Source organism: Solanum lycopersicum, chromosome 9 (genome assembly GCF_036512215.1).
Source record: "Solanum lycopersicum chromosome 9, SLM_r2.1".
In the NCBI taxonomy this organism is placed as follows: domain Eukaryota; kingdom Viridiplantae; phylum Streptophyta; class Magnoliopsida; order Solanales; family Solanaceae; genus Solanum; species Solanum lycopersicum.
In genome coordinates, this window is record NC_090808.1 from 8704331 (window position 1) to 8726242 (window position 21912).

The 21912-nt window shown below is 35.4% G+C and overlaps 2 protein-coding genes across 3 annotated transcripts; both read left to right on the forward strand.

The window, feature by feature from the left end:
- The first annotated feature begins 13071 nt into the window (after positions 1–13071).
- LOC101266253 (PRA1 family protein B4) lies at positions 13072–13948 on the forward strand. The gene has a single exon (XM_004246252.5). The coding sequence runs from the start codon at positions 13072–13074 to the stop codon at positions 13723–13725; it is 654 nt and encodes a 217-aa protein (XP_004246300.1). The 3' UTR covers positions 13726–13948.
- A 2671-nt stretch (positions 13949–16619) lies between these two features.
- LOC101265951 (probably inactive leucine-rich repeat receptor-like protein kinase IMK2) lies at positions 16620–20596 on the forward strand. Of its 2 annotated transcripts, XM_019215650.3 has the most exons (3): positions 16620–19625; positions 19729–19782; positions 19891–20596. In XM_019215650.3, exons 1-3 carry the CDS (start codon positions 17648–17650, stop codon positions 20352–20354), a joined length of 2496 nt encoding a protein of 831 aa, XP_019071195.1. In that variant the 5' UTR covers positions 16620–17647; the 3' UTR covers positions 20355–20596. The 2 variants fall into 2 exon arrangements, with proteins under 2 accessions (XP_019071195.1, XP_004246299.1); XM_004246251.5 differs by having other exon boundaries at positions 17027–19625; positions 19729–20596.
- The last annotated feature ends 1316 nt before the right edge of the window (positions 20597–21912 follow it).

Here is a 21912-nt window from a genome sequence, read left to right on the forward strand (position 1 = left end):
GACTTGAGGAGGAAGTTGCTAATGCGGGAGCTCCTCCCCATGATGAGCAAGTTCCTCCACTTAAGGAAAATGCTAATGTTGATCAATCCCCGGCTAATTCTCCACCTATGACGGAGGCGGAGATGAGGGCTATTCTTTCTCAATGGCCTAATCTATGACTACTCAAACACAAGCCACAACCGTTCAATCCCAAGCTATGACGGCTCAAGCTAATCAGGATGTTGATCCTTGTCTTTATCAACAAGTCACTACTATGGCTTTCAGTCTAAGGGACTTCACTCGGATGAACCCTCCTACTTTATATGGGTCTAAGGTTGATTAAAATCCCCCAAGAATTCCTTGATGAGGTCTACAGAGAGCTATATGCTATGGGGGTGATTTCAAGTGAGAAGGTCGAGTTAGCCTCATATCAACTCAAGGATGTGGATCAAACTTGGTATATGCAATGGAGGGACAATAAGTTGTAGAGAGGTGGTCCGGTGACTTGGGAGATCTTTAAGGCGGCTTTTCTAGATCGGTTCTTCCCTAGAGAGACGAGGGAGGAGAAAGTGACGGAGTTCATCAATCTTCACCAAGGAGGGAAGAGTTTTTATGAGTACTCTTTGGAATTCGTTAAGTTGTCCAAATATGCTCCCTTTTTAGTCTCCGATCCTAGAGATCAAATGAGCCATTTTGTGATGGGGGTGTCAGAGGACATACAAGAGGAGTGTCAATCGGCCATGATACATAAAAACATGAAAATTTTCCATTTTATGGTTTATGCAAGAAGTGTTGAGAAGGAAACAGCTATTATAAAAAGTAGAGATGCTAAGAGGTATAGGTCATTTGATGGAGGCTCCTCAAAGAATAGGCTTGAGATACAAGGCCTAAATTTAAGAAGCGGGGTTCAAATTAAGTCCCTACAAAATTACCAAGATGTAGTGGTGATAGGGTGTATAACCCTAAATTTAATAAGGGAAAAGGTTCTAATTCACTAAAGGAGAAGTCAACTTGTGGAAAGTATGGTAAAAATCACTATGGTGAGTGCCTTAAGGGGACAGATAATTGCTTTAGCTATGTCAAGAGTGGTCATAGAATGAGAGATTGTCCAACCTTGAAGAGTAAATACAATGGTAGTGGTCAAGCTCAAGCAAGTGGTTCTAGTGATGCTCCAAAGAAGAACCGCTTTTATGCGCTCCGCTCTAGTGGTGAGCAAGAGCCCTCTCCCAAAGTGGTGACCGGTATGTTAAAAATCTTTACTCTTGATGTATATTCTTTACTTGATTCGGGTGCTACTTTGTCCATTGTTAGACCACTACTAGCTGAAGAGTTTGATGCTTTACCCGATATTTTGAATGAACCTTTTCTAGTGTCTACTCCGGTGGGAGAGTCGATTGTTGCTAAAAGAGTCTATCGAAATTGTCCTATTTCATTGCCAATAGAGTTTCTCTTGTTGATCTAGTAGAACTTGATGTGCTTGATTTTGATATTATATTGGGTATGGATTGGTTGCATGCATGTTTTGCATCCATTGATTGTAGGACAAGAGTGGTGGGCTTTAACTTCCCAAATGAACCCGTTGTAGAGTGGAAGGGGGGAAATTCTATCCCTAGAGGTCACATCAAATCCGGTCTAAAAGCATGTAAAATGATCTCAAATGGTTGTCTCTATCACATAGTAAGAGTCCAGATTTGAATTCCAAAATTCCTCCTATTGAGTCGGACCCCATAGTGAATGAATTTCCCAAGGTTTTTCTTAATGACCTTCTCACTAATTCTCCCGAATGGGAAATTAATTTTGGTATGGATTTTCTACAGGAAACAAATTCCATTTCAATCCCACCATATCAGATGGCTCCGGGCGAATTGAAAGAGTTGAAAGCTCAACTCAAGGATTTGCTTGACAAAGGCTTTATAAGGAATAGTATATCTCCATGGGGTGCTCCGGTGTTATTTGTCAAAAAGAAGGATGGGTCATTGAGAATGTGTATTGACTACCTCCAACTCAACAAGGTCACCATTAAGAATAAGTACCCTCTCCGTCGGATTGATGAGTCATTTGACCAACTCCAAGGGGCGAGTTACTTTGCAAAGACAGACTTGAGGTCGGGGTATCACCAACTCAGGGTCAGAGGGGAGGATATACCGAACACAGCCTTTTGGACTAGGTATGGGCATTATGAGTTCTTGGTCATGTCTTTCGATCTTACTAATGCTTCTGCAGCATTTATGGACCTAATGAATAGAGTATTTCAAAATTACCTAGATTCATTTGTCATTGTCTTCATTGACGATATCTTGGTATATTCGAAGAATGAGAATGATCATATGGATCATTTGAGGGTAGTATTGCAAGCCCTTAAAGAACATCAATTGTATGTCAAATATAGTGAGTGTGTGTTTTGGCGGAGATCGATAACTTTTCTTGGGCACATCATTTATAGTGAGGGAGTTGAAGTAGACCCAAGGAAAACGGGAGCAGTGAAAAATTGTCCTAGACCATTGACTCCGATTGACATCAGAAGTTTCTTCGGTTTAGCGGGTTAGTATCAGAGGTTCGGGGATGGTTTCGCATCCATTGTGTCTCCTTTGACTACTTTGATCCAAAAGAGTAAAAAGTTTGAGTGGTCGGAGGCATGTGATAAGAGCTTCCAATTGTTGAAACATAGGCTTACTTCCGCTCCGGTGTTGACCTTACCGGAGGGTACAAAAGGTTCTGTGGTGTGTTGTGACGCATCCCGAGTGGGTTTGGGTTGTGTGCTTATGCGAAACGGGAAGGTGATAGCTTATGCCTCTAGGCAACTAAAGGTACATGAGAGGAATTACCCCACTCATGACCTTGAATTAGCGGTCATGGTGTTTGATTTAAAAATTTAGAGGCATTATTTGTATGGGGTTCATATGGATGTTTTTATCGATCATAAGAGTCTCCAATATGTGTTTACCCAAAAGGAGTTAAATCTCCGACAAAGAAGGTGGCTTGAGTTGTTGAAAGATTATGATATGGGTGTCCTTTATCACCCCGGCAAGGCTAATGTAGTTGTGGATGCTCTATGTCAAATGACTATGGGCAGTGTATCCCATCTTGATGAAGCCAAAAAGGACCTAGCAAGGGAAGTGCATAGGTTGGAGAGTGCTCCGGTTAGAGGTGTCATAGTTCATCAAAACTCTGAGTCATCGTTAGTGGTTGAGGTGAAGTACAATCAACACCCTGATTTACCCTTTATGGAATTGAAAGAATCGGTTCTTGGCAAGTTGAATGAATCATTCTCCCTAGAAGGATGGTGTGTGAAAGTACCAAGGGAGATTATGTGTTCCCGATGTAGATGGGTGAGGGTTCGGATCTTAGAAGAAGCACATGGGTCCCGCTACTTAATTCATCAGGGGTCAAAAAAAATGTACCATGACATAAGGGAAATATATTGGTGGGAAGGTCTAAAAAGGGGCATAGCAGAATTTGTCGCTAAGTGTCCGAATTTCCAACAAGTAAAGGTCGAACGCCTAAAGTCGGGTGGCTTACTACAAGAGATCCAAATTCCAACTTGAAAGTGGGAAGACATCAATATGAACTTTGTAGTAGGTTTACCGCGGACCCAAAAGTCCTATGATTCCATTTGGGTGGTTGTGGATCGATTGACTAAATTCACTCGCTTTATCCCCGTCAAGTCTTTATACTCAGCGGAGGATTATACAAGAATGTTCCTAGATGAGATTGTGTGCCGCCATGGCATTACGTTATCCATCATATCTGTCCAGGGCGCACAATTCACATCTAGATTTTGGAGGTCGTTCAAAAAAAATTAGGTACTAAAGTGAAGTTGAGCACCGCTTTTTATCCCCAAACGGATGGTCAAGTGGAGCGTACGATACAAACCCTTGAAGATATGCTTAGATCATGCACTATTGATTTTAAAGGGAGTTAGGATAGGCATTTACCTTAGTGGAGTTCGCCTACAACAACAGTTTTCATTCATCCATTTTGATAGCTCCCTATGAAGCCTTGTATTGTAAGAGGTGTAGTCATCCTATTGGATGGTTTGAAGTGGGTGAGATATCACTTCTTGGTCTTGAGTTTATTTATAAGGCTTTGGAAAAGGTTCATATCATATGGAACTGGTTGCAAACGGCCTATAGTCGACAGAGGTCTTATGCCGATAATAGGAGACGGGATTTAGAGTTTGAAGAAGGTGATAAGGTGTATTTAAAAATTTCATCAATGAAAGGGATGGTTAAATTTGGCAAGAAAGGGAAATTGAGTCCTCATTATATGGGTCCCTATGAAATCTTGCAAAGGGTTGGTACAGTTACCTATGAATTGAAACTTCCTAGTGAATTGGCTTCAGTTCATCCGGTTTTCCATGTTTCTATGTTGAAAAAGTGTATCGGTGACCCCGAGTCCATTCTTCCTATTGAGGGTCTTGGTGTAAAGGATAACCTCTCTTATAAGGAAGTCCCGGTTCAAATTCTTAATAGGCAAGTCAAGAAGTTGAGGAATAAAGAGGTGGTATCTTTAAAAGTGTTATAAAAAATCAATTAATTGAGGGTGCTACATGAGAGGCCGAGACTGATATGAAATCCCGTTATCCTCATCTTTTTGAGAATTAAGGTTAGCCATTCTTTTTAATTATATAATTATGACATATTTGTGGTTTCTTGATTTTGGTTAAAGTGTTACAAATGGCATTTTTGAAAACCTCACAGTAAGTTTTACAGTGAAGTCACTGTAGCATTGCTATTAAAAACTTGAAATTTTGATTTTTGCTTGTTTTGAGTTATGTTGTGCATTTTGATATGGTGAGTCTTCATGAAATGAAGGTAGCATGTTGTTAAGTTCAACTTTGTGTTAATTGACTCATGTGATGTATGTTGATCTCATAAGTGTTATGAGAAGGAAGTGCCTCATGATGAAGTGTTTTGAGCCTTAGGTGTGGTAATATGAGTTTTGATATTTTCTTTGTTGACGTGACATGATTTATGTTAAATGGATATTGTTTATTGGTTGGGCTGCGAGTCTTGGGTCTATTTCTTCCTTCAAAAGAATTTTACTGTCATTCGGGGATGAATGTTCCTAAGGGGGGGATAATGTAACACCTTGAAAATCCAACACTCATGGTAAAGCCTAACATAGGTTTCATAAAGTCTAAACACTGTTTCTAAGTCCATTTTTAATGAATATAGGTCATTTAGGAGGTTTAAGAACCAAAACGTCCAAAAACGTCTGGAAAGTTGGTTCAAAGGGATGTTAGTCCGCCATAGCCTTTTTACAGACTTTTAGGAGTAAAAATGTATGAAAATAGGTGGAAAGGTAGCTAATGGGTTAATTGAGTTGTTTCATGATTGAAACGTCTGAATACGACTCCGCAAGTACCAACAAAGAGCCTTTGAGAAAAACCCTTGTAGTTTGATGCAGCACTGTCTGACAATGTGCATCGACGGGACAGATGACGGTCCGTGCGTGTCTCAATGGGGATTCTATGCCACCGTCGTCCCACACTTAGAAAGATTCCTGAAGGCTCTTACTTACCTAGCTAATATTACACGCGACGGAAGGGGGTTGACAGGGCATTAGTGGCTCGACGGAGCGTCGAGGCCACCGTCATCCCACACTTAGAAAAATTGGAGGAAGCCCTCGCTTGCAAAGTCTCTGACCGAGACGATGGAGTGCAGGACAGAGGGGGGTTATCCTTCGACTCACCGACGGATCATCGATCAGGGTCTCATCGATGAGGGTCGAGTTTCACTAATAAATTTTAAATAATTTCATTTAATTAATTATGTCGTTTAAGGGTTAGTTAGGGATTAAAGGGGGACTAATTAATTTAATTAAGACCCTCTATAAATATCGTTAACACTCATTTAACCTAAAGACAACTCTCAAAATAAACTATCTTCCTTCTCTCTTATTTCTCTCTCTACATGAACTTACCATTAAAGGCTACCAAGAACTACGGTTTGGGGACTGGAAAAGGGGGTATTCTTCATCAAATTGTTGAGAAACATTAAGGTGTGGGTTCTATTCACCTTTGAGATTCATTCCTCAAAGGGTTCCTTCAAAATAGATTTCAAAAAGTTGAGTTTTCTTATGGGTTTCATTCAATTACGAAATTGAAGTCATGGATTGAGTTGTTAATGAATTCTTAGGGTTATATTACATGTAATTCAACTTGCTTATGATAATTGGTGATGGTTTGGTCTAATTGAAAAATAAGATCCTCAATCCCAATCCCTAGGTAGTGATCATTCAATTGAGTTGGTTGTTGATTAGATTACTATCCTATGATGCTATTATGACTAAATTAAGATGAATTATAGGCCTATCATGCTATTTCTTGATATTTGATTTAGGTTATGAATTATAATGTGAAATTAGTCTATGTACCTTGTCTCAAGTAGTGATCTATAGATGAATTGTGTTATAGAGATGTAATTGGCCTTGTTATTCTATTGGTTATCATTATGCGATGATATTACTCCCCAAGTTGGGTTGAGTTATGGTTTGATGGTAAGACCTTGATGATAGACTATGAGAAAGACTTAGTAAGTCTTAGAATCTCTATCTTTACTTCCAATTGTGATTAATTATTGTTAAGCGATGATATTACATTGGAGTGTACCATATACTAGGATTATAGGGTGGCATTTTGTTAAATTGAAATGTCTTGAGTATGTTGTGAGGTTTATTAAGGTGTATGTTCTATAAAGATTGTGAAAACTATCACTGAGCCTTAATATGTTATGAAATGCTAAACTGTTAACCTCACTTATATGAATTGTGATGAAAGGACTTATACTCATACAATTCTTTTTGAGCTATTGATGGTGATGATTATACAAGGGGTATACCCTATGGCCTAAATTAAGTTATCATTAATAATTAAAGGTTTAAAGACATTTCAAAAAAGGGACTCTAGTTTAGCACCAAGTAAACTAGATAGAGAAGTGTCCATTCCCACATAGGGAAGGTAGGAACACTATATTAACTCTTGAGATTTGAGATATAATGCATGGCACATAAAGACGGTCCCAACTAAATCTCCTAGTTCTTGAACTATGTTGCCCCCATAGGAATACTAGCTAGTGGATCCACGTAGTTGCTAAGATTTATGTTTTGGTACTACCTTGGCAAGTAGTCCGCCTTCTTTCGGTGTAGGGTTTTATGATACTAGATTCCACACTAGCTCTTGTGTTCTATGACGGTTAGGGCAAGATGTTCCTGAAAGGTAAAACGAATTAAAGGACTTGAACTTTAACTTGGATGACCTAAGGGGTCTAGCTTAGTCTAGGTAGAGGAATGGGACTCTACCTAAACATTGCACTAGTTAGTCCTAAGGGGAGTCTTAGGAGGAGGTTCTTATATGTTTATGTTATGATAATATATGACATATATATAATGACCAAGTCATATTGTTGATACTATATGTTGATTAGTTCATCTATGAATATACCTTGGATTATAATGATAATATACGATGAGATGCAAGCCTAAATGCCATGATATGCAAAGTGAGACATTGGTCATGTTTTCTTGTTGAGGATACTTGATTGAGTAAGTTTATAGGGTTTTGCTTAGTCATTGCACTTGTTGACTTGATAAGGACTTGTAAGTAGTTGTCTTGCTTATGATGATATGTTTAACTCTTATTCATTCTTGTGATATTATTCGTTGATTTTATGGTTGTAGTAAATCATGATTCCAAGTGTGTTGGTATAAGTATTAGTTGTTGAGATAGTAAGTATGTTTGGTTGATTAAAATGACTTACTTGACTTTGCATTAAGCCCCTAAAACGGGTAGAATGGCATGCTTTGATAAAAATTCCCTTTGATCATGTTTTGCTTGTGTATGTGCATTAAGATCTCATACTTAGTACATGTGAAGTACTAACCCCGTTTTCTTTCCTTGTCCCAAAAATTTTAAGTTCCGGTCATTGAAGAGTTTGGAAGGCGATATTGTTGAAGGCTTGGATTCTTCCTTTCGTCCAAGTAGAGTAGCTCTTCAACTTTCGAGGGCAATGCCATCTCTAGCTTTGGATTTTGTTATGAGCTTATTGACTCTATCATTTCTTTCCTTGTTATTTGAATATTGTACTTTTGTATGACCTATACATGGTCTTGTTTAATTGATGTAAGGTTTATGCCCATATTTTGATATCCGTTTAGATGGTATTAGACGAGACAATCGTTGAGACTATTTCTATATATATATATATATATATATATATATATATATATATATATATATATATATATATATATATATATATATATATATGCAATAAAAGTAAAAAAGATATGTAACCTTCCTATATGAAGGGTCTATGTATACTCGATATGAATATATATTATGTGTATGTAGAGGTATCTGTAAACCTCCAAGTAGAGAAAATAAAAGTTGTAAATTTTTTTGCCTTTTTCAACCTATGAATGTGATGACATGAAACTAAGAGGCTAGTCTTAGTCCTTAAAAAGGATGACGGCACCGGTTACATCTGGGGGGGGTAAACCCGGATGTGACATTAAAGTCAACTTCTAACGATTCTCTCGACATATAATAAGCTAGGTGGTCCATGACCTATCAAATTAAAAGTTTATGAGTCCTCTTTCCAATGCCACTAAGTTTGCGTCATTCTGAGTTCAGATTAAAAGTTATGCCCGTTTTAGTGAAGCTCTATCAGGCAGTCGATGGACCTGGGGTCTGTAGAAATTTTGAAAAATGGTAGATTATTTCGTGAAGGCTTGCTGCACTTTTTGTCGAGCAATTTTCTGCACGTGTTCTAGGGTTATTTTTTGTCCTTCCTTAGATTTTAACCATATTCTAAGTCATTTTGGAGTGTTTTAACTAGGTATATCATTCAACTAACTAGTTTTCATCTCAAAATCATCAATCTAAACATTCAAATATTGCAAAATTCTTGTAAAACTTACCTAGGGTTCCTCTTCCTCATCAAGAACCTTAAAACCTTTAAATAAAAAATTCAAGATACAAAGAGAAACTCTTCCTTATCAAGAACCTTAAAACCTTTAAATAAAAAATTCAAGATACAAAGAGAAACCTTCCACCCAAGGTTTTTCCAATTCTTATACTCTAGAAAGTCCATAAGAAGAATCTATTTTATCAAGATTAAGCATTAAGATTTCAATATCAAATATTTCACCCAAGAAAAGTAGTGTTCTTACTCGGACTTATGAAAATCCAAGTCCACCAAAGTTTTCGATCTAATAGTTTCATAATCAGGTATGTAAGGCTATCATAGTGATGGATTGAGTTCGTCCTCACACCCTAAATCTACTTTCCATTAGTAAAATCTAGGTTCACATCCTTAGTTTTGATAATTCTTGAGATGAGTTTTGTTGATGAGATGTGGATTTTATTTCCTGATTAATGAGTTGCTTTATCTTACATTGAGATTCTTATGTTGATTATTCATGTCTATTTTTCAGCATGAACCCTATTGTTGAGTTATAATTGAGAATTTATTAAGTTGTTATTGAGAATACTTTTTAAACAAACAATGGTGTTAAACTAATTTTCTGAGAAAGCAAAAGATGAATTTTGAGAAGAGTTTTATACATAATTGAGAAAGAGTATAACTAAGTTTTGCCTAATGTATCATTTTTTACATTAAAAAAAAGAAGAGAAATTTCAATTTCTAATAAGAGTATATGAGTTTAGAGATACTTCAGAGTAGTTACCTTTTTTAAGATGCTATTTTGAGTAATTAACTCTAAATAGAGAAAGAGTGTGTTGAGTATATTATTGAGAGTAGTATTTAGCACCGGTATTGCGATGAGTTCAGACAACTCAAAATCCTTATAAATTGTGTCAACCAACATGGATAAATGATCATCCTTTATAGATGAATCCTTATTGCTTAGTATATCACTTAGTTAAGGGGTTCAATACTTTGCACGGTATAGGACAATTTTAGTAGCATAGATAAGAAGATGTATCATCACATAATTCATAGTTATGGTTGTCAGTTAGAGAATCTCCCATATAGAGTTAACGTGTATTTATTATATCACTTATTATATTGAGTTTTAGATATGAGTACGTGTTTTTGTAAATTTTAAATAATTTCATTCCTTTGATTCTTTACATTCAATTGGGTTTATGATATATCTATTATTGTCCTTTCATTCAGTTATTTCGCTCTGGCAATATTACATGCTCATATATTTAGTGTACTGATGTCTTTTGACCTACATCTTTTAATGATACAGATTCAGGCACAAAGGATCCTCAATAAAAGTTTGTTGAGATCATTTCATCTGCTCGTCAGCATTTTTAGTGGGGCAAGTTTTGTGAGTTATTAGTATTAGTTTTTGAGATGTCATGATTTTATCATGAAATTCCTATTTAATAATAGAGACTTCATAGATAGACAGGGACGAGGTGCCTCTTAGTATTTACTTTCTTTTGAACTGTTTTACAAAATGTAAGTATTACTATCGGGTATTTTCCTGACTTTATGAGATGAGTATTTGAGTTTAAGTGATTTAATTTTTTTTTGAATCATTGCTTGAGTAAGTCTTCTGCTAAGTAGTCAGCCAGGACAAAAATTCACTTGGAGACAAACAATGGTTCTCGAGTGTCAGTCACATCCAGGGAATAGGCTCGAGGCGTGACAAAAACTTGTACCTGGTGTGGCACCCAAGCTAACTAATATATAACTTTTATCAGGTGTGATACTCGAGCCAACCAATAGATATATGTTACTCAAGATAACAAATAATATATACCAAGCATGGAACCCGAGCTAATTAAAATCACAAACGAAGACACGTCACAACCACAATGGATACAATCCCATTAGTAAGACCACAAGGGATTAGAAAAGTTCATTGCATGAGATTGATAACAATATCATTTCATATTTATTCTTTTTTCTCTTTAATCATGTATTGTACCTTAGTATTCAATTTACACACATAACATAGATTGGAAATCAATTCAACTGTCACCAACCTGAATTAAGCGTGAATGCTCCACATAGCTTGAGTTTTTCCCTTGTTATAAAGTCTAGCTTTGTGTTGATCTATAAATAATAACACATCATGAAATCAGTGCACAATAGCCTAAATATTTTTGGATTATCTCTTAATCTCAATCCCGGACCTACCATATGTTCATCCGGCCCAAACCAAGACTTTTTTTTTATCGTTAATTGACTAGCACTACAAATCTTTATGGTTATACTGGTGAATTATGATTATATAATCGTGAATAAATGTTACATAGCCAAGTTTAAGGCATTCTACATTCAACAATCTTACCATACCAGGTTTTCCATTCTAACTCAAGTCAAACCTTCCCTAAAAGTCACAACTACCGATTCTAAGTACTAAGAATCAAAATTGCAAGTTCGAAAAGTAATTAATTACCTTTTCGAAAGACCTTGATGGAATAATAATAACAATGTACCTAAGTCACCTCTGCACTTCCCCAAACGTTCTAGCATAAGAATGAGTGTTTTTAGGAATTTTACATTTACTACGACTTACCCTACAATAGTGGTCCAATCCCGCTACACCAACGCCGACGTAGTGAGATTGCCCTTTGTAGCGGGAATTTCTTCGACCATTGTAGTGGCTGACATGGGATAGAATCTCAAAAATAGTCCCAAAATTTCTCATTTCATAACACATCATCAAACATTGATGTTCCAAACCAAACTCTTCACGCCGAGTTCGATATTGGGAATTCTACTCACTCGAATTCAATTTCGGAAATTCATATGAACTGCTTATGTCTTGGCCAAAAGGTCATTTAGCTTCAACTTAGACATTTTACCCAATTCTTTCTTGAATTTCCCTAGTTTTCACCTCTCTAAGGTTTCGTATGAGTCAAGCCTAGCCTAAAATCTCAACTCTCCAATCCATAAGTTTTCTCACTCAATTTCTTTTATAATTAGTTCACTCGTAACAAAAAGGATGGGTTGTTACATTCATTTTACTTATTTTATCCCTGAATAAGTTGTCTAGAATTATTATTCCATCCAAAATTTGGAATAACTTATCACAACACCAATTAGTAATGATGTAATAATAAGTTATCTCCTACTTTATAACCAAAAAGGGATCAAAGAATACTCAAAATTTAGATAAGAATTAACTTCTCTTATCCATCACACCAAATGATCATGTAATGTTTGTTTAATGTTGAATATTTATACTACATAAAATTTTTTGCTTTCAAATAATATATAAATTAAGAATTGGAGAGTAAAAAGAAAATAAAGTTGAATTAATGTGCCAAAACGAAATCAAATACACATATATAAAAGTGCACCTTAGGCCTGCCTACGTTGCCCTACCACAAACCAGATTCACTTTTAATTTGATTTATTTACAAAACTAGTTTTTTCTTTTTTCTAAAAAGTTGTGATTTCTATGAAAAGTTATGACTTTTATGAAAAATTGCGTCTTTTATGAAGAGTTGTTACTTTAATGAAAGGTTGTGACATTTTGAAGGGTTGTAACTTTCAAGATAGTTGTAACCTTTCCAATAAGGCATAATAAATATTTGTTCAATCTACCCTTTGTTATCTATAAATAGAGTAATTTTTTGTCATTTTAAAGTAACAAAAATTTTGAAGTTCTTCTTCTTCTTCACTATTAAATATATGTGTACTTTGCTCCTGTTGTATGACTTACTGATACCATTTCTTATATTACAAATCTTGATATATATTTTTACATATATTAATGTATTTTATTAACCATAAACGGTAAGATATAATAATTTTTATTTTTCTCTACATTTATTACTACACAATATCTTATGTAAGATAATATAGCGTTTTGATTTCAATGAAAGATATATCCTAAGTATTATTTGATAAATATCGTAATATTAAATTCTGGTGCGAATATAATAAATTAAGATGTAGTTTAGCTTGATAATGAAGTTAAAAACCGTGTGATATTCAAATTTGGAGGAAATCGAAAAGGAAAATCGTATGCAAAACCCATAAAGTAATACTATTTCTCTATCAGTCAGAGCCGTAACAATTAAGAAAAATCCCAACTTTTCCTATAAAAATATTAACTCTTACTTACTCTCCTCTTCTCATATTTTTCACACAATCAAAAATGGCTTCTTCACCAGCAATCCTCCCAATTACTTCACAATCCACCGCCGCCGACACTACCCAACAGATCGGACCAACTCCGGCATTCCGATCATTCATCAACCACATCTCCACCACCGTCCAAACCGGTTTTGCCAATCGCCGGCCATGGTCCGAACTCCTTGACCGGTCTGCTTTCTCTAAACCGGAATCTATCTCCGACGCCACTCTCCGTATCCGCAAAAATTACACCTATTTCCGTATCAATTACCTTTCTCTCCTTGCTGTTGTTCTCGCCTTTTCCCTCATTACAAACCCATTTTCCCTTCTTACTCTTTCTGGCCTTCTCGCCGCTTGGCTCTTTCTTTACCTTTTCCGTCCTTCCGATCCGCCTTTGGTTCTATTTGGTCGACAGTTTTCTGAAAGGGAGACGCTGGGTTTGCTTATTGTCTCTACTGTGGTTGTGATCTTCCTTACCTCTGTAGGAGCTGTGCTTGTTTCTGCTTTGATGGTTGGTCTTGGAATTGTGTGTACACATGCTGCTTTTAGGGCTCCTGAGGATCTTTTCCTTGATGATCAAGAGTCTCCCGCTACTGGGTTTCTCTCTTTCTTAAGCGGCGGTGCCGCTAATGCTGCTGCCGTAGCTGTTGCCCCTGCGGTTGCTGCTAGGGTTTGAGCGATATATGGGGTATGCAAGCTCGATTCATATAATTTTGTGAATGGTTTACTGTTATTAGTAGATTAACTCATAAAGAATTGATGGAAATGAGACGAGAATAATGATGTATGTATAAGACTTTACTTTTTCCGTTGAACTTGAAAATTGTAATTTGGATCCTACCAACTTGGGAGTTAAGTTACTGTAATTGATTCTTGAAAATGAGTAATTTTGCACCTGAGATCTGAGATGATCAAGTCTGATAGGAAGAACAACTTTTTATAGAGTATGATCTTTAGATTGATTTATTGACTTCTGATTGACCTCGATCTATTGATATCACCTATTATTTTGAAGAATTGGATTTGGTTGATATTGATCAGATCTGGATGATTCACATTCGTAAAGATACCATTTGTGTTTAGGATTTATTTGTATCCAGTTCCATGTATCATAGGTTAATTCAACCTTTACAATTGTTTGGTTATTGATAAACTCGTATTGGTGGCCTTCATATTGGGCTTGTTATTGATGAAAGTTATGATGTGCTTTTGTTGAAGGTCCACAGTTAATTTTGTTGTTCTCACTCATGACTGTTGAATGATGTCTTCACTCTTTAGGAGTCTATTACACAGGGATAGTGTGCCTACCTAAAGAATGATGTGCTTTTCATTAGAATGATTGGGCTATTTCCGTTTGTTGAGATTATTGAAATTGCGGATCAACATTAGATAATAACCACAACAGAACACACATTCGGAGGTTTGCCTACCGAAGGAACTGATTTACTTTTCATTTACATTGGGAAATATCTCATCATATGTTTTGATTTCTCGATCAGCACAATGTGTGTTGAGACAACTATTTCTTGGTGGATTAGAATCATTCAGACTTCTTCTGTTTGAGAATCTTTGAATTGCTGACGAACGCTCCAAAGGCGATTTCTGTTTGTGGTTGATTAATTATCCAATGTTGATGGAAAAAGTTGATATATGAAAGGTGAGAGCATTTTGTTGGATGATAAATGCACTTTGAACTTTAAAGAAAGTAGCTTGCACGATAATCTTTTGGTAAAATGTTTCGCCTCTCCTCCTTAAGCATGCATTTTTTTTATTTTTCAAATTTATCTTTTCTGATTGATGAGTTTGAAGTTAGGTCTGCTTGTGAGATGAGTCAATCTTTGCCACAAGTATATGATAACACATTTTTGTTAGAAGCTGAGATGGTATTTTATTTAGTGGAGGATATTCAGAAGGTCTACTTCCTGCCATGGAGATGATATTTTAGTAGGAAGAAAATGAAATTTTCCTGTCATGATGGTCTATGTTTAACGGTTGTAGCTGTAAGATGCTAAACTTTTTTTAGTCATGATTTGAATGTTTTGTAACCTCAGAATACATGTTTGTATTCTTCATTTTATCTGTTTCTCAATTTTCTCATGTTTGATTTGTTTAAATTATTTGAACAATATTTTTCAAATCTACTCATTTTCTTCAATGACTTGCCTCCATGTGTAAAAAGGGAGGAAAACATTTCTTAGAGCTTTTGTTTTAACCTCGCACCTCAATTTTCCATCCTAACTCTATTCTGAAATATTGATTCTTGATACAAATTCGAGGTCCAACTCCTGACCTCAATTAGAGACAACACTTGGGTTTCGGGTTGGGGTAGGATCGTGTCTTTGTTTTGGTTTCAGGTCCTCATATTATTGAGATTGAGTTCTTTTGTCAGATGTCAGGTTTAGGTCTTGCAATCTCTATTCTCTAATTGGTATTCAGGTTGGATCCTAGTTCAAAAGTCTGGTTTAGGATTGGGAGTGGATTTTGGTTTGGAAGTTTGGTTTTGTTGTCAGGGTCAAGTCTGGTCTCAAATTAGTTATGGAGTTTGGGTGTTGATGCTGGGGTTAGAGTCGGTTCTAGTTTTAATGCCGAGTTGGGAGTTGGGCCTCAGGTTTTGGATTGAGTGTTGGTGTTGGATCTTGGATTGGTCGTGTCCAATTTGGGATGTCAGGTTCGAGACCGGTCTCAATTCAAATGTTGAGTCCTAAGTTAGGAGTTGGGGTGAGGTATTGGGTCGGTTGTTGTTTGTGACTAGATTCAAGTGTCGGGGCTGGATCGAGAGTTGGGATCAGGTCCTGGGTTAGGAGTGTAAGATTCTGGATTGATCTTGTGTCCTTGATTGGGGTCATGCCCTGGGTCGGGGTCGGAAGGTCATATTTTGATCTATACGTTTGCTTTGGTATTTTCATAATAGATTCTTCATTTTTGGAATGTGCATCGAATTAAATTCAATTATTTTAAAGGTTGGTTCAATGTTTTAGAATGTTTTTTTCGATATTTCAAAAAGAACTTATGATATATAAAGAATTAAACAGGTGAAAGCATAATTCAAACATTACACCAATTTGGTACCTTTTATCTCTTTTAATCAAGTATTCTATTCACATTATAGTCGTCTATAAATAATATGGTATCTATGAGGTATTTGGTTAATTTTCAGATGTTTCCAAAGTGCTTATCGATAAGAATTAGAAGGACAGTGGTCATACCATAATTTTGGAAGAAACAAACTCACTACTCCTTCAAAATTTATAAATGACTCTCGGAGGAAAATGTGCCGGAGATCAAAAACTGGTATAGACCATGAAGACTGCTCTTAGAGAAATTAACAACGTAGTAGATGACGTATCAATAATAATTAGAGGTTTGCTAACTATTGATAGATGACAATTCTCTCATCATTTAGAGTCGAGATGAGAAAATCGGAAGGGCCTCCAATATGATGAGCCTACTTGAAGCTTTGCCTTTCCCATTGTTTTGGACTTAAAACTTTTTTGGTTTCCTTCCTATTATGTATACATTTTCTATACAAGGACAACTTATGAAAATTGATTTTAAGGGTTAGCATTTTTCTTATTTTTGGAAGTACTTACTTGCTAGGGAAATATATTTTCAGAACGCATTTAACCAATCAAACATATTATAAAAGAGAAATATATTTTCAGAACACATTAACCAATCACACATAATAAAATATTTAAAAACGTTTAACAATTTATGTAGGTATTTGCTACACTTTTTTTCCCCTCATTTATATGATAAAAGAATTACTCTCTCTTTCTTAATTTATGTGACACTTTTTATTTTTCGAAAAATCAAACCATTTAAGTTCGACCGAAAATTTGCATATGGAATATTCAATTTTTTAAAAATGAAATTTATATATTTATAAACTAGGTAAAAACTAATAATTGACAATTTAATATATATGAAAAAATTACGATCAAAAATAGAATTAATTAAATCTTGAAATCCAAAAAATGTCATAACAAAAAAATATATTTTACCCCGTCAAATTGTTTTAAAGATACCTTTATTTGCAAGTAATTATTGGTAATAATAACTTATAAATTAAATTGACACCAACAAAAATTCTTTTATATTATCTATATTAAAATATTTTCTAATATGAATATAATAAATTACAATAATTAGTAAAAGTAAAGAGGAAAAGGTGGGAGAAGAGGAAGTCAAATCAAAGTAATTATAACGTTCCAATGAAATAAAGTATAGTTTTATAATAATAATTTGGCAATGTAGCCGTTAGCATCAAACACGGGGGCCTTTGGTTTCCCCATTAATGTGGACCAGCTGAACTGAGACTCTACATACAACAAACAAACTAATAAAAGCAAAATATATTATCATCTTCATGAATTATCAAGAAAACTAGCCGTTAACCACCATAATATTCTTCTGTTCACTTTGTCTTCAACCTTAACCGTTGCTCTTAAAGATTCTCTTCATCTTCACATGCTCTGTTTCTTCTACTACTAGTATTTATCTCTTTCTTTTCCCTTTTCTCTTCATTTCATTTTGAAAAAAAGTTGAGTTTAGCATTTCTTTCTTTTAACTTCTTCTTCTGAACTTGTTTTAAGTTTATGGATAGGTGGGATACTTCACTGAGTGGATTTTACACCTACCCTTTTCGATTCTTGAATTTATATTCAGAAATTAAAGATGGGTCTAGCTGGGTTCATGACAAGAAGAAGGAAAAATGGAAGCTTTCTTCTTCTTCTTGGAATAATACTCTGTTCTTGTTTGTTGTGATTGTGTTTTCTGTTTTGCCTGTTATATCAGCTGGGAGGAATTCAGATGGGGTTATTGTGACTCAGTCTGATTTTCAAGCTTTAAAAGCTATTAAACATGAATTGATTGATTTTAGGGGAATATTGAAGAGCTGGAATGACACTGGTCTTGGAGCTTGTGCTGGTGGTTGGCTAGGAATTAAGTGTGTCAATGGGGAAGTTATAGCTATACAGTTGCCTTGGAAGGGATTGGGTGGAAGAATATCTGAAAAAATTGGGCAATTACAAGCTCTTAGAAAGCTTAGTCTTCATGACAATGTTATTGCTGGTCCTGTTCCAACTTCTCTTAGCTTCCTACCAAATCTCAGAGGTGTTTATCTGTTCAATAATCGGCTTTCGGGTTCAATCCCACCATCAATTGGAAGAAGCCCTCTTCTTCAGACTCTTGATCTTAGCAACAATCAGCTCAGTGGTACTATCTCTCCTAGTCTTGCAAGCTCCACCAGGTTGTACAGACTCAACTTGAGCTACAATGCACTTTCAGGGTCAATCCCAGTAAGTTTCACTCAATCTCCTTCTCTTACTTTTCTTGCACTTGAACATAACAATCTTTCTGGATCAATTCCTGATACTTGGGGCAATGTGGTTGTGAACAAGCCTTATCAACTTCAGTATCTTACACTTGATCACAATCTTTTATCTGGGAAGATTCCAGTTTCAATTAGTAAGTTAAGTATGCTTGAGGAGATTAATCTTAGTCATAACCATATTAATGGTACTATTCCTGATGAATTAGGTAGTCTCTTAAGGCTTACTGTTCTTGATTTATCTAATAATACCATAAATGGAACTATTCCTGCTAGTTTCTCAAACCTTTCAGCTCTTTCTACTTTGGATTTAAAGAGTAATCTTTTGGATAGCCAAATCCCAGATACTATGTATAGAATGAGAAACATGTCAGTGCTGGATTTGAGCAACAACAAATTCATTGGTCATATTCCAGCTACTATTGGAAATATTTCTAGGCTCACCTCACTTGATTTGTCGGGAAACAATTTCAGTGGTGAAATTCCAGACTCTCTTGTTTCTTTGGCAAATCTGACTTCTTTGGATGTGTCTTATAACAATCTTTCTGGGATTGTTCCATCTCTTCTTTCTAGAAAGTTCAATTCAAGTGCTTTTGTTGGAAATCTAGAGCTTTGTGGATATAGTCCCTCAACTCCATGTGCTTCACCACCCCCTCAAACTGTTCCTTCTCCTGTTAGTGGGGTTGTCAAGCCTCACCGTCATCGTAAACTTAGTACCAAAGATGTCATTCTCATAGCATCAGGTGCTCTTCTAGTTGTTCTGCTTCTTTTGTGCTGTATGTTACTTTGCTGCTTGATTAGGAAAAAGGCAAATTCGAGAGCGAAAAATGGTGGCAAAGCTGGTGGCCTAGCTACCACTACAGGGAGAGGTGCAAAGTCAGTTCCTGCTGTAGGAGGGGCTGAAGTTGAATCAGGTGAAGCTGGTGGAAAGCTAGTCCATTTCGATGGACCTTTTGTGTTTGCAGCAGACGACTTGTTGTGTGCCACTGCAGAGATCATGGGGAAGAGCACTTATGGGACAGCATATAAGGCAACATTGGAGGATGGTAATCAAGTTGCGGTGAAGAGGCTACGCGAGAAGATCACGAAAGGGCAGAAAGAATTTGAAGCTGAGGTTGCTGAATTAGGAAAGATTCGACACCCAAATATTTTGGCCCTTAGAGCCTATTACTTGGGACCAAAAGGAGAAAAGCTTCTTGTGTATGATTATATGTCTAATGGAAGTCTCTCATCCTTCCTTCATGGTAAAATTGTCTACACTGACTCACTGTTTGTTTGTATATTCCTTTTGGTGTTCCTTATCACGTCGACCAATCCTAACTCTATACATGTGTTCTCTATATGCAGCTAGAGGTCCCGAGACAACGATTGACTGGCCAACAAGGATGAGGATTGCTATCGGTATAACAAAAGGAATTTGCTTTCTGCATACGAAAGAAAACATAATTCATGGGAATCTTACATCAAGCAACATTTTACTTGATGAGCATAACAATCCAAATATTGCAGATGTTGGACTCTCCAAGCTTATGACCACTGCTGGAAACACCAACGTAATTGCCACTGCAGGCACACTAGGATATCGCGCACCAGAGCTTTCTAAAATCAAGAATGCAAGCACCAAGACTGATGTCTACAGTCTTGGAGTGATCATTTTGGAGCTCTTAACAGGAAAATCCCCAAGCGAGGCAACGGATGGTCTCGATTTGCCTCAGTGGGTAGCTTCCATTGTGAAAGAGGAGTGGACTAATGAAGTGTTTGATGTGGAACTTATGAGGGATGCACCTAATATTGGTGATGAGTTGCTTAACACATTGAAACTAGCTTTACATTGTGTTGATCCTACACCAACTGCTCGACCCGAAGCTCCGCAAGTACTACAGAAATTGGAGGAGATAAAACCAGAGATGATGTTAGCAGCTACTAGTTCTGGAGATGATGGCACAACAGTTCAAGAAAAGAGTGATGAATAAGCTCTGCTGCAGTTTTGGAAATTTTTGAGCTTTTCACTTGATATCTATTTGTTTATTCTTTCATTTATTTTTACAGTTAGTAGTAGAAATGTTGTTTCATATTAAGATCTACTAGTAAACTGTATATAGGAGATTGTGATGCTTGCATAGGTTTTACTGATGAAGAAAAATATTTATTCAATTATTTCATTAAATTCATTGTAATGTACTCATAAAATAAATGCATATTTTATTTTTTTAAATGAGATGAGTGATAAATTGATGACTTGAACTATTTGCAATAATTTCATTTGATTCGTATGAAAATTGAAAATTTTTATCAAGTCTATTTTACATGTCGTTTTTACTAAAAAAAATATTATTTAATATTTGTTTCTTACCAAATTTTCGATCTACAAGAGAAATTGTCTATAATTTTAAAAAGATCAAATTCAATCGCAACAAATTAAAACAACAAAAAGGGAAAACGGGTTAGTCATGATAACTAGATATTCTTACGTTATCATTAAGAAACATTACTGTCAAAATTTAATCTGTTTTGTAATAAAAATATTTTTATGTTTTATTTTATAAATTTAATAACCGTGCGAAGAAAAAATAATATCATAAAAAATAACATTAGATTTTATGATAAATTCATAAAAAAAAAAGTATTTTATTTATAATATTGATGAACTTAAATAACAATAAATAAATAGTATTTGAAGTATTCGTTTTTCTTTTTTTTACCAAAACAAAATACTTTATAGCATACATTGGTGTTTGCATTGACAATTTTTTAAATTATAAGCTAAAGGTCATATGACTTGTCATAACTTGCAAATATATTTGAATACTAGAAAAATTAATATTTGGCCCAAGTTTCAATATTTGTAAAAAATTTAAATTTAATAAATTACCCCAATTTTTCATATTTTGTAAAAATAAAATACAACTCTCATTTATCTATTTCAACTTATATTTATCTACCAAATTACTTCAGTAATAACTAATAATTAATGCTCTTCGCTGTCTATACGGATTGTGATAATAAAGAATAATTTATTTTTAATGGTTATATCATCCTGAATTAGTAAGTTATTGTTGTTGTCCATGTTACTTTGTTGTCGATGATTGTTATTGCTTGCAACAAATTTTCGTAGCGCTTAATATTAATTGTAAGCAAAATAAATAAAGAAATGTGATTTTTATAAATAAATTTGTGATTATAATTTTGTTATAATCTTGATGTCTTCTCTCTTAATATTTTTCCATGATTTGAGGATTGCAAGAACCGTATTTGTCGAATGTAGGATAATGTAGACCTCCTTGAAATGTGTTTAATCTCCGAAAACGTCGGGAAGCACTCCATCATTTCAAGTCGATCTCTAGAAAGAACTATGTTCACCACTCCTTCGAAGAGCTATATAGTTTATATTGTGGCTTTCTCCAATGCTTGCTGAATGTTTGTTGGGGTCTTTTTCTTAGCATTTTGTTGAATATCATGTCTATTCTCTAATTATAATTGTTGTGGGTGGACAAAGTGTTTATGATGGCCAAATTATGTCATTTTGATACT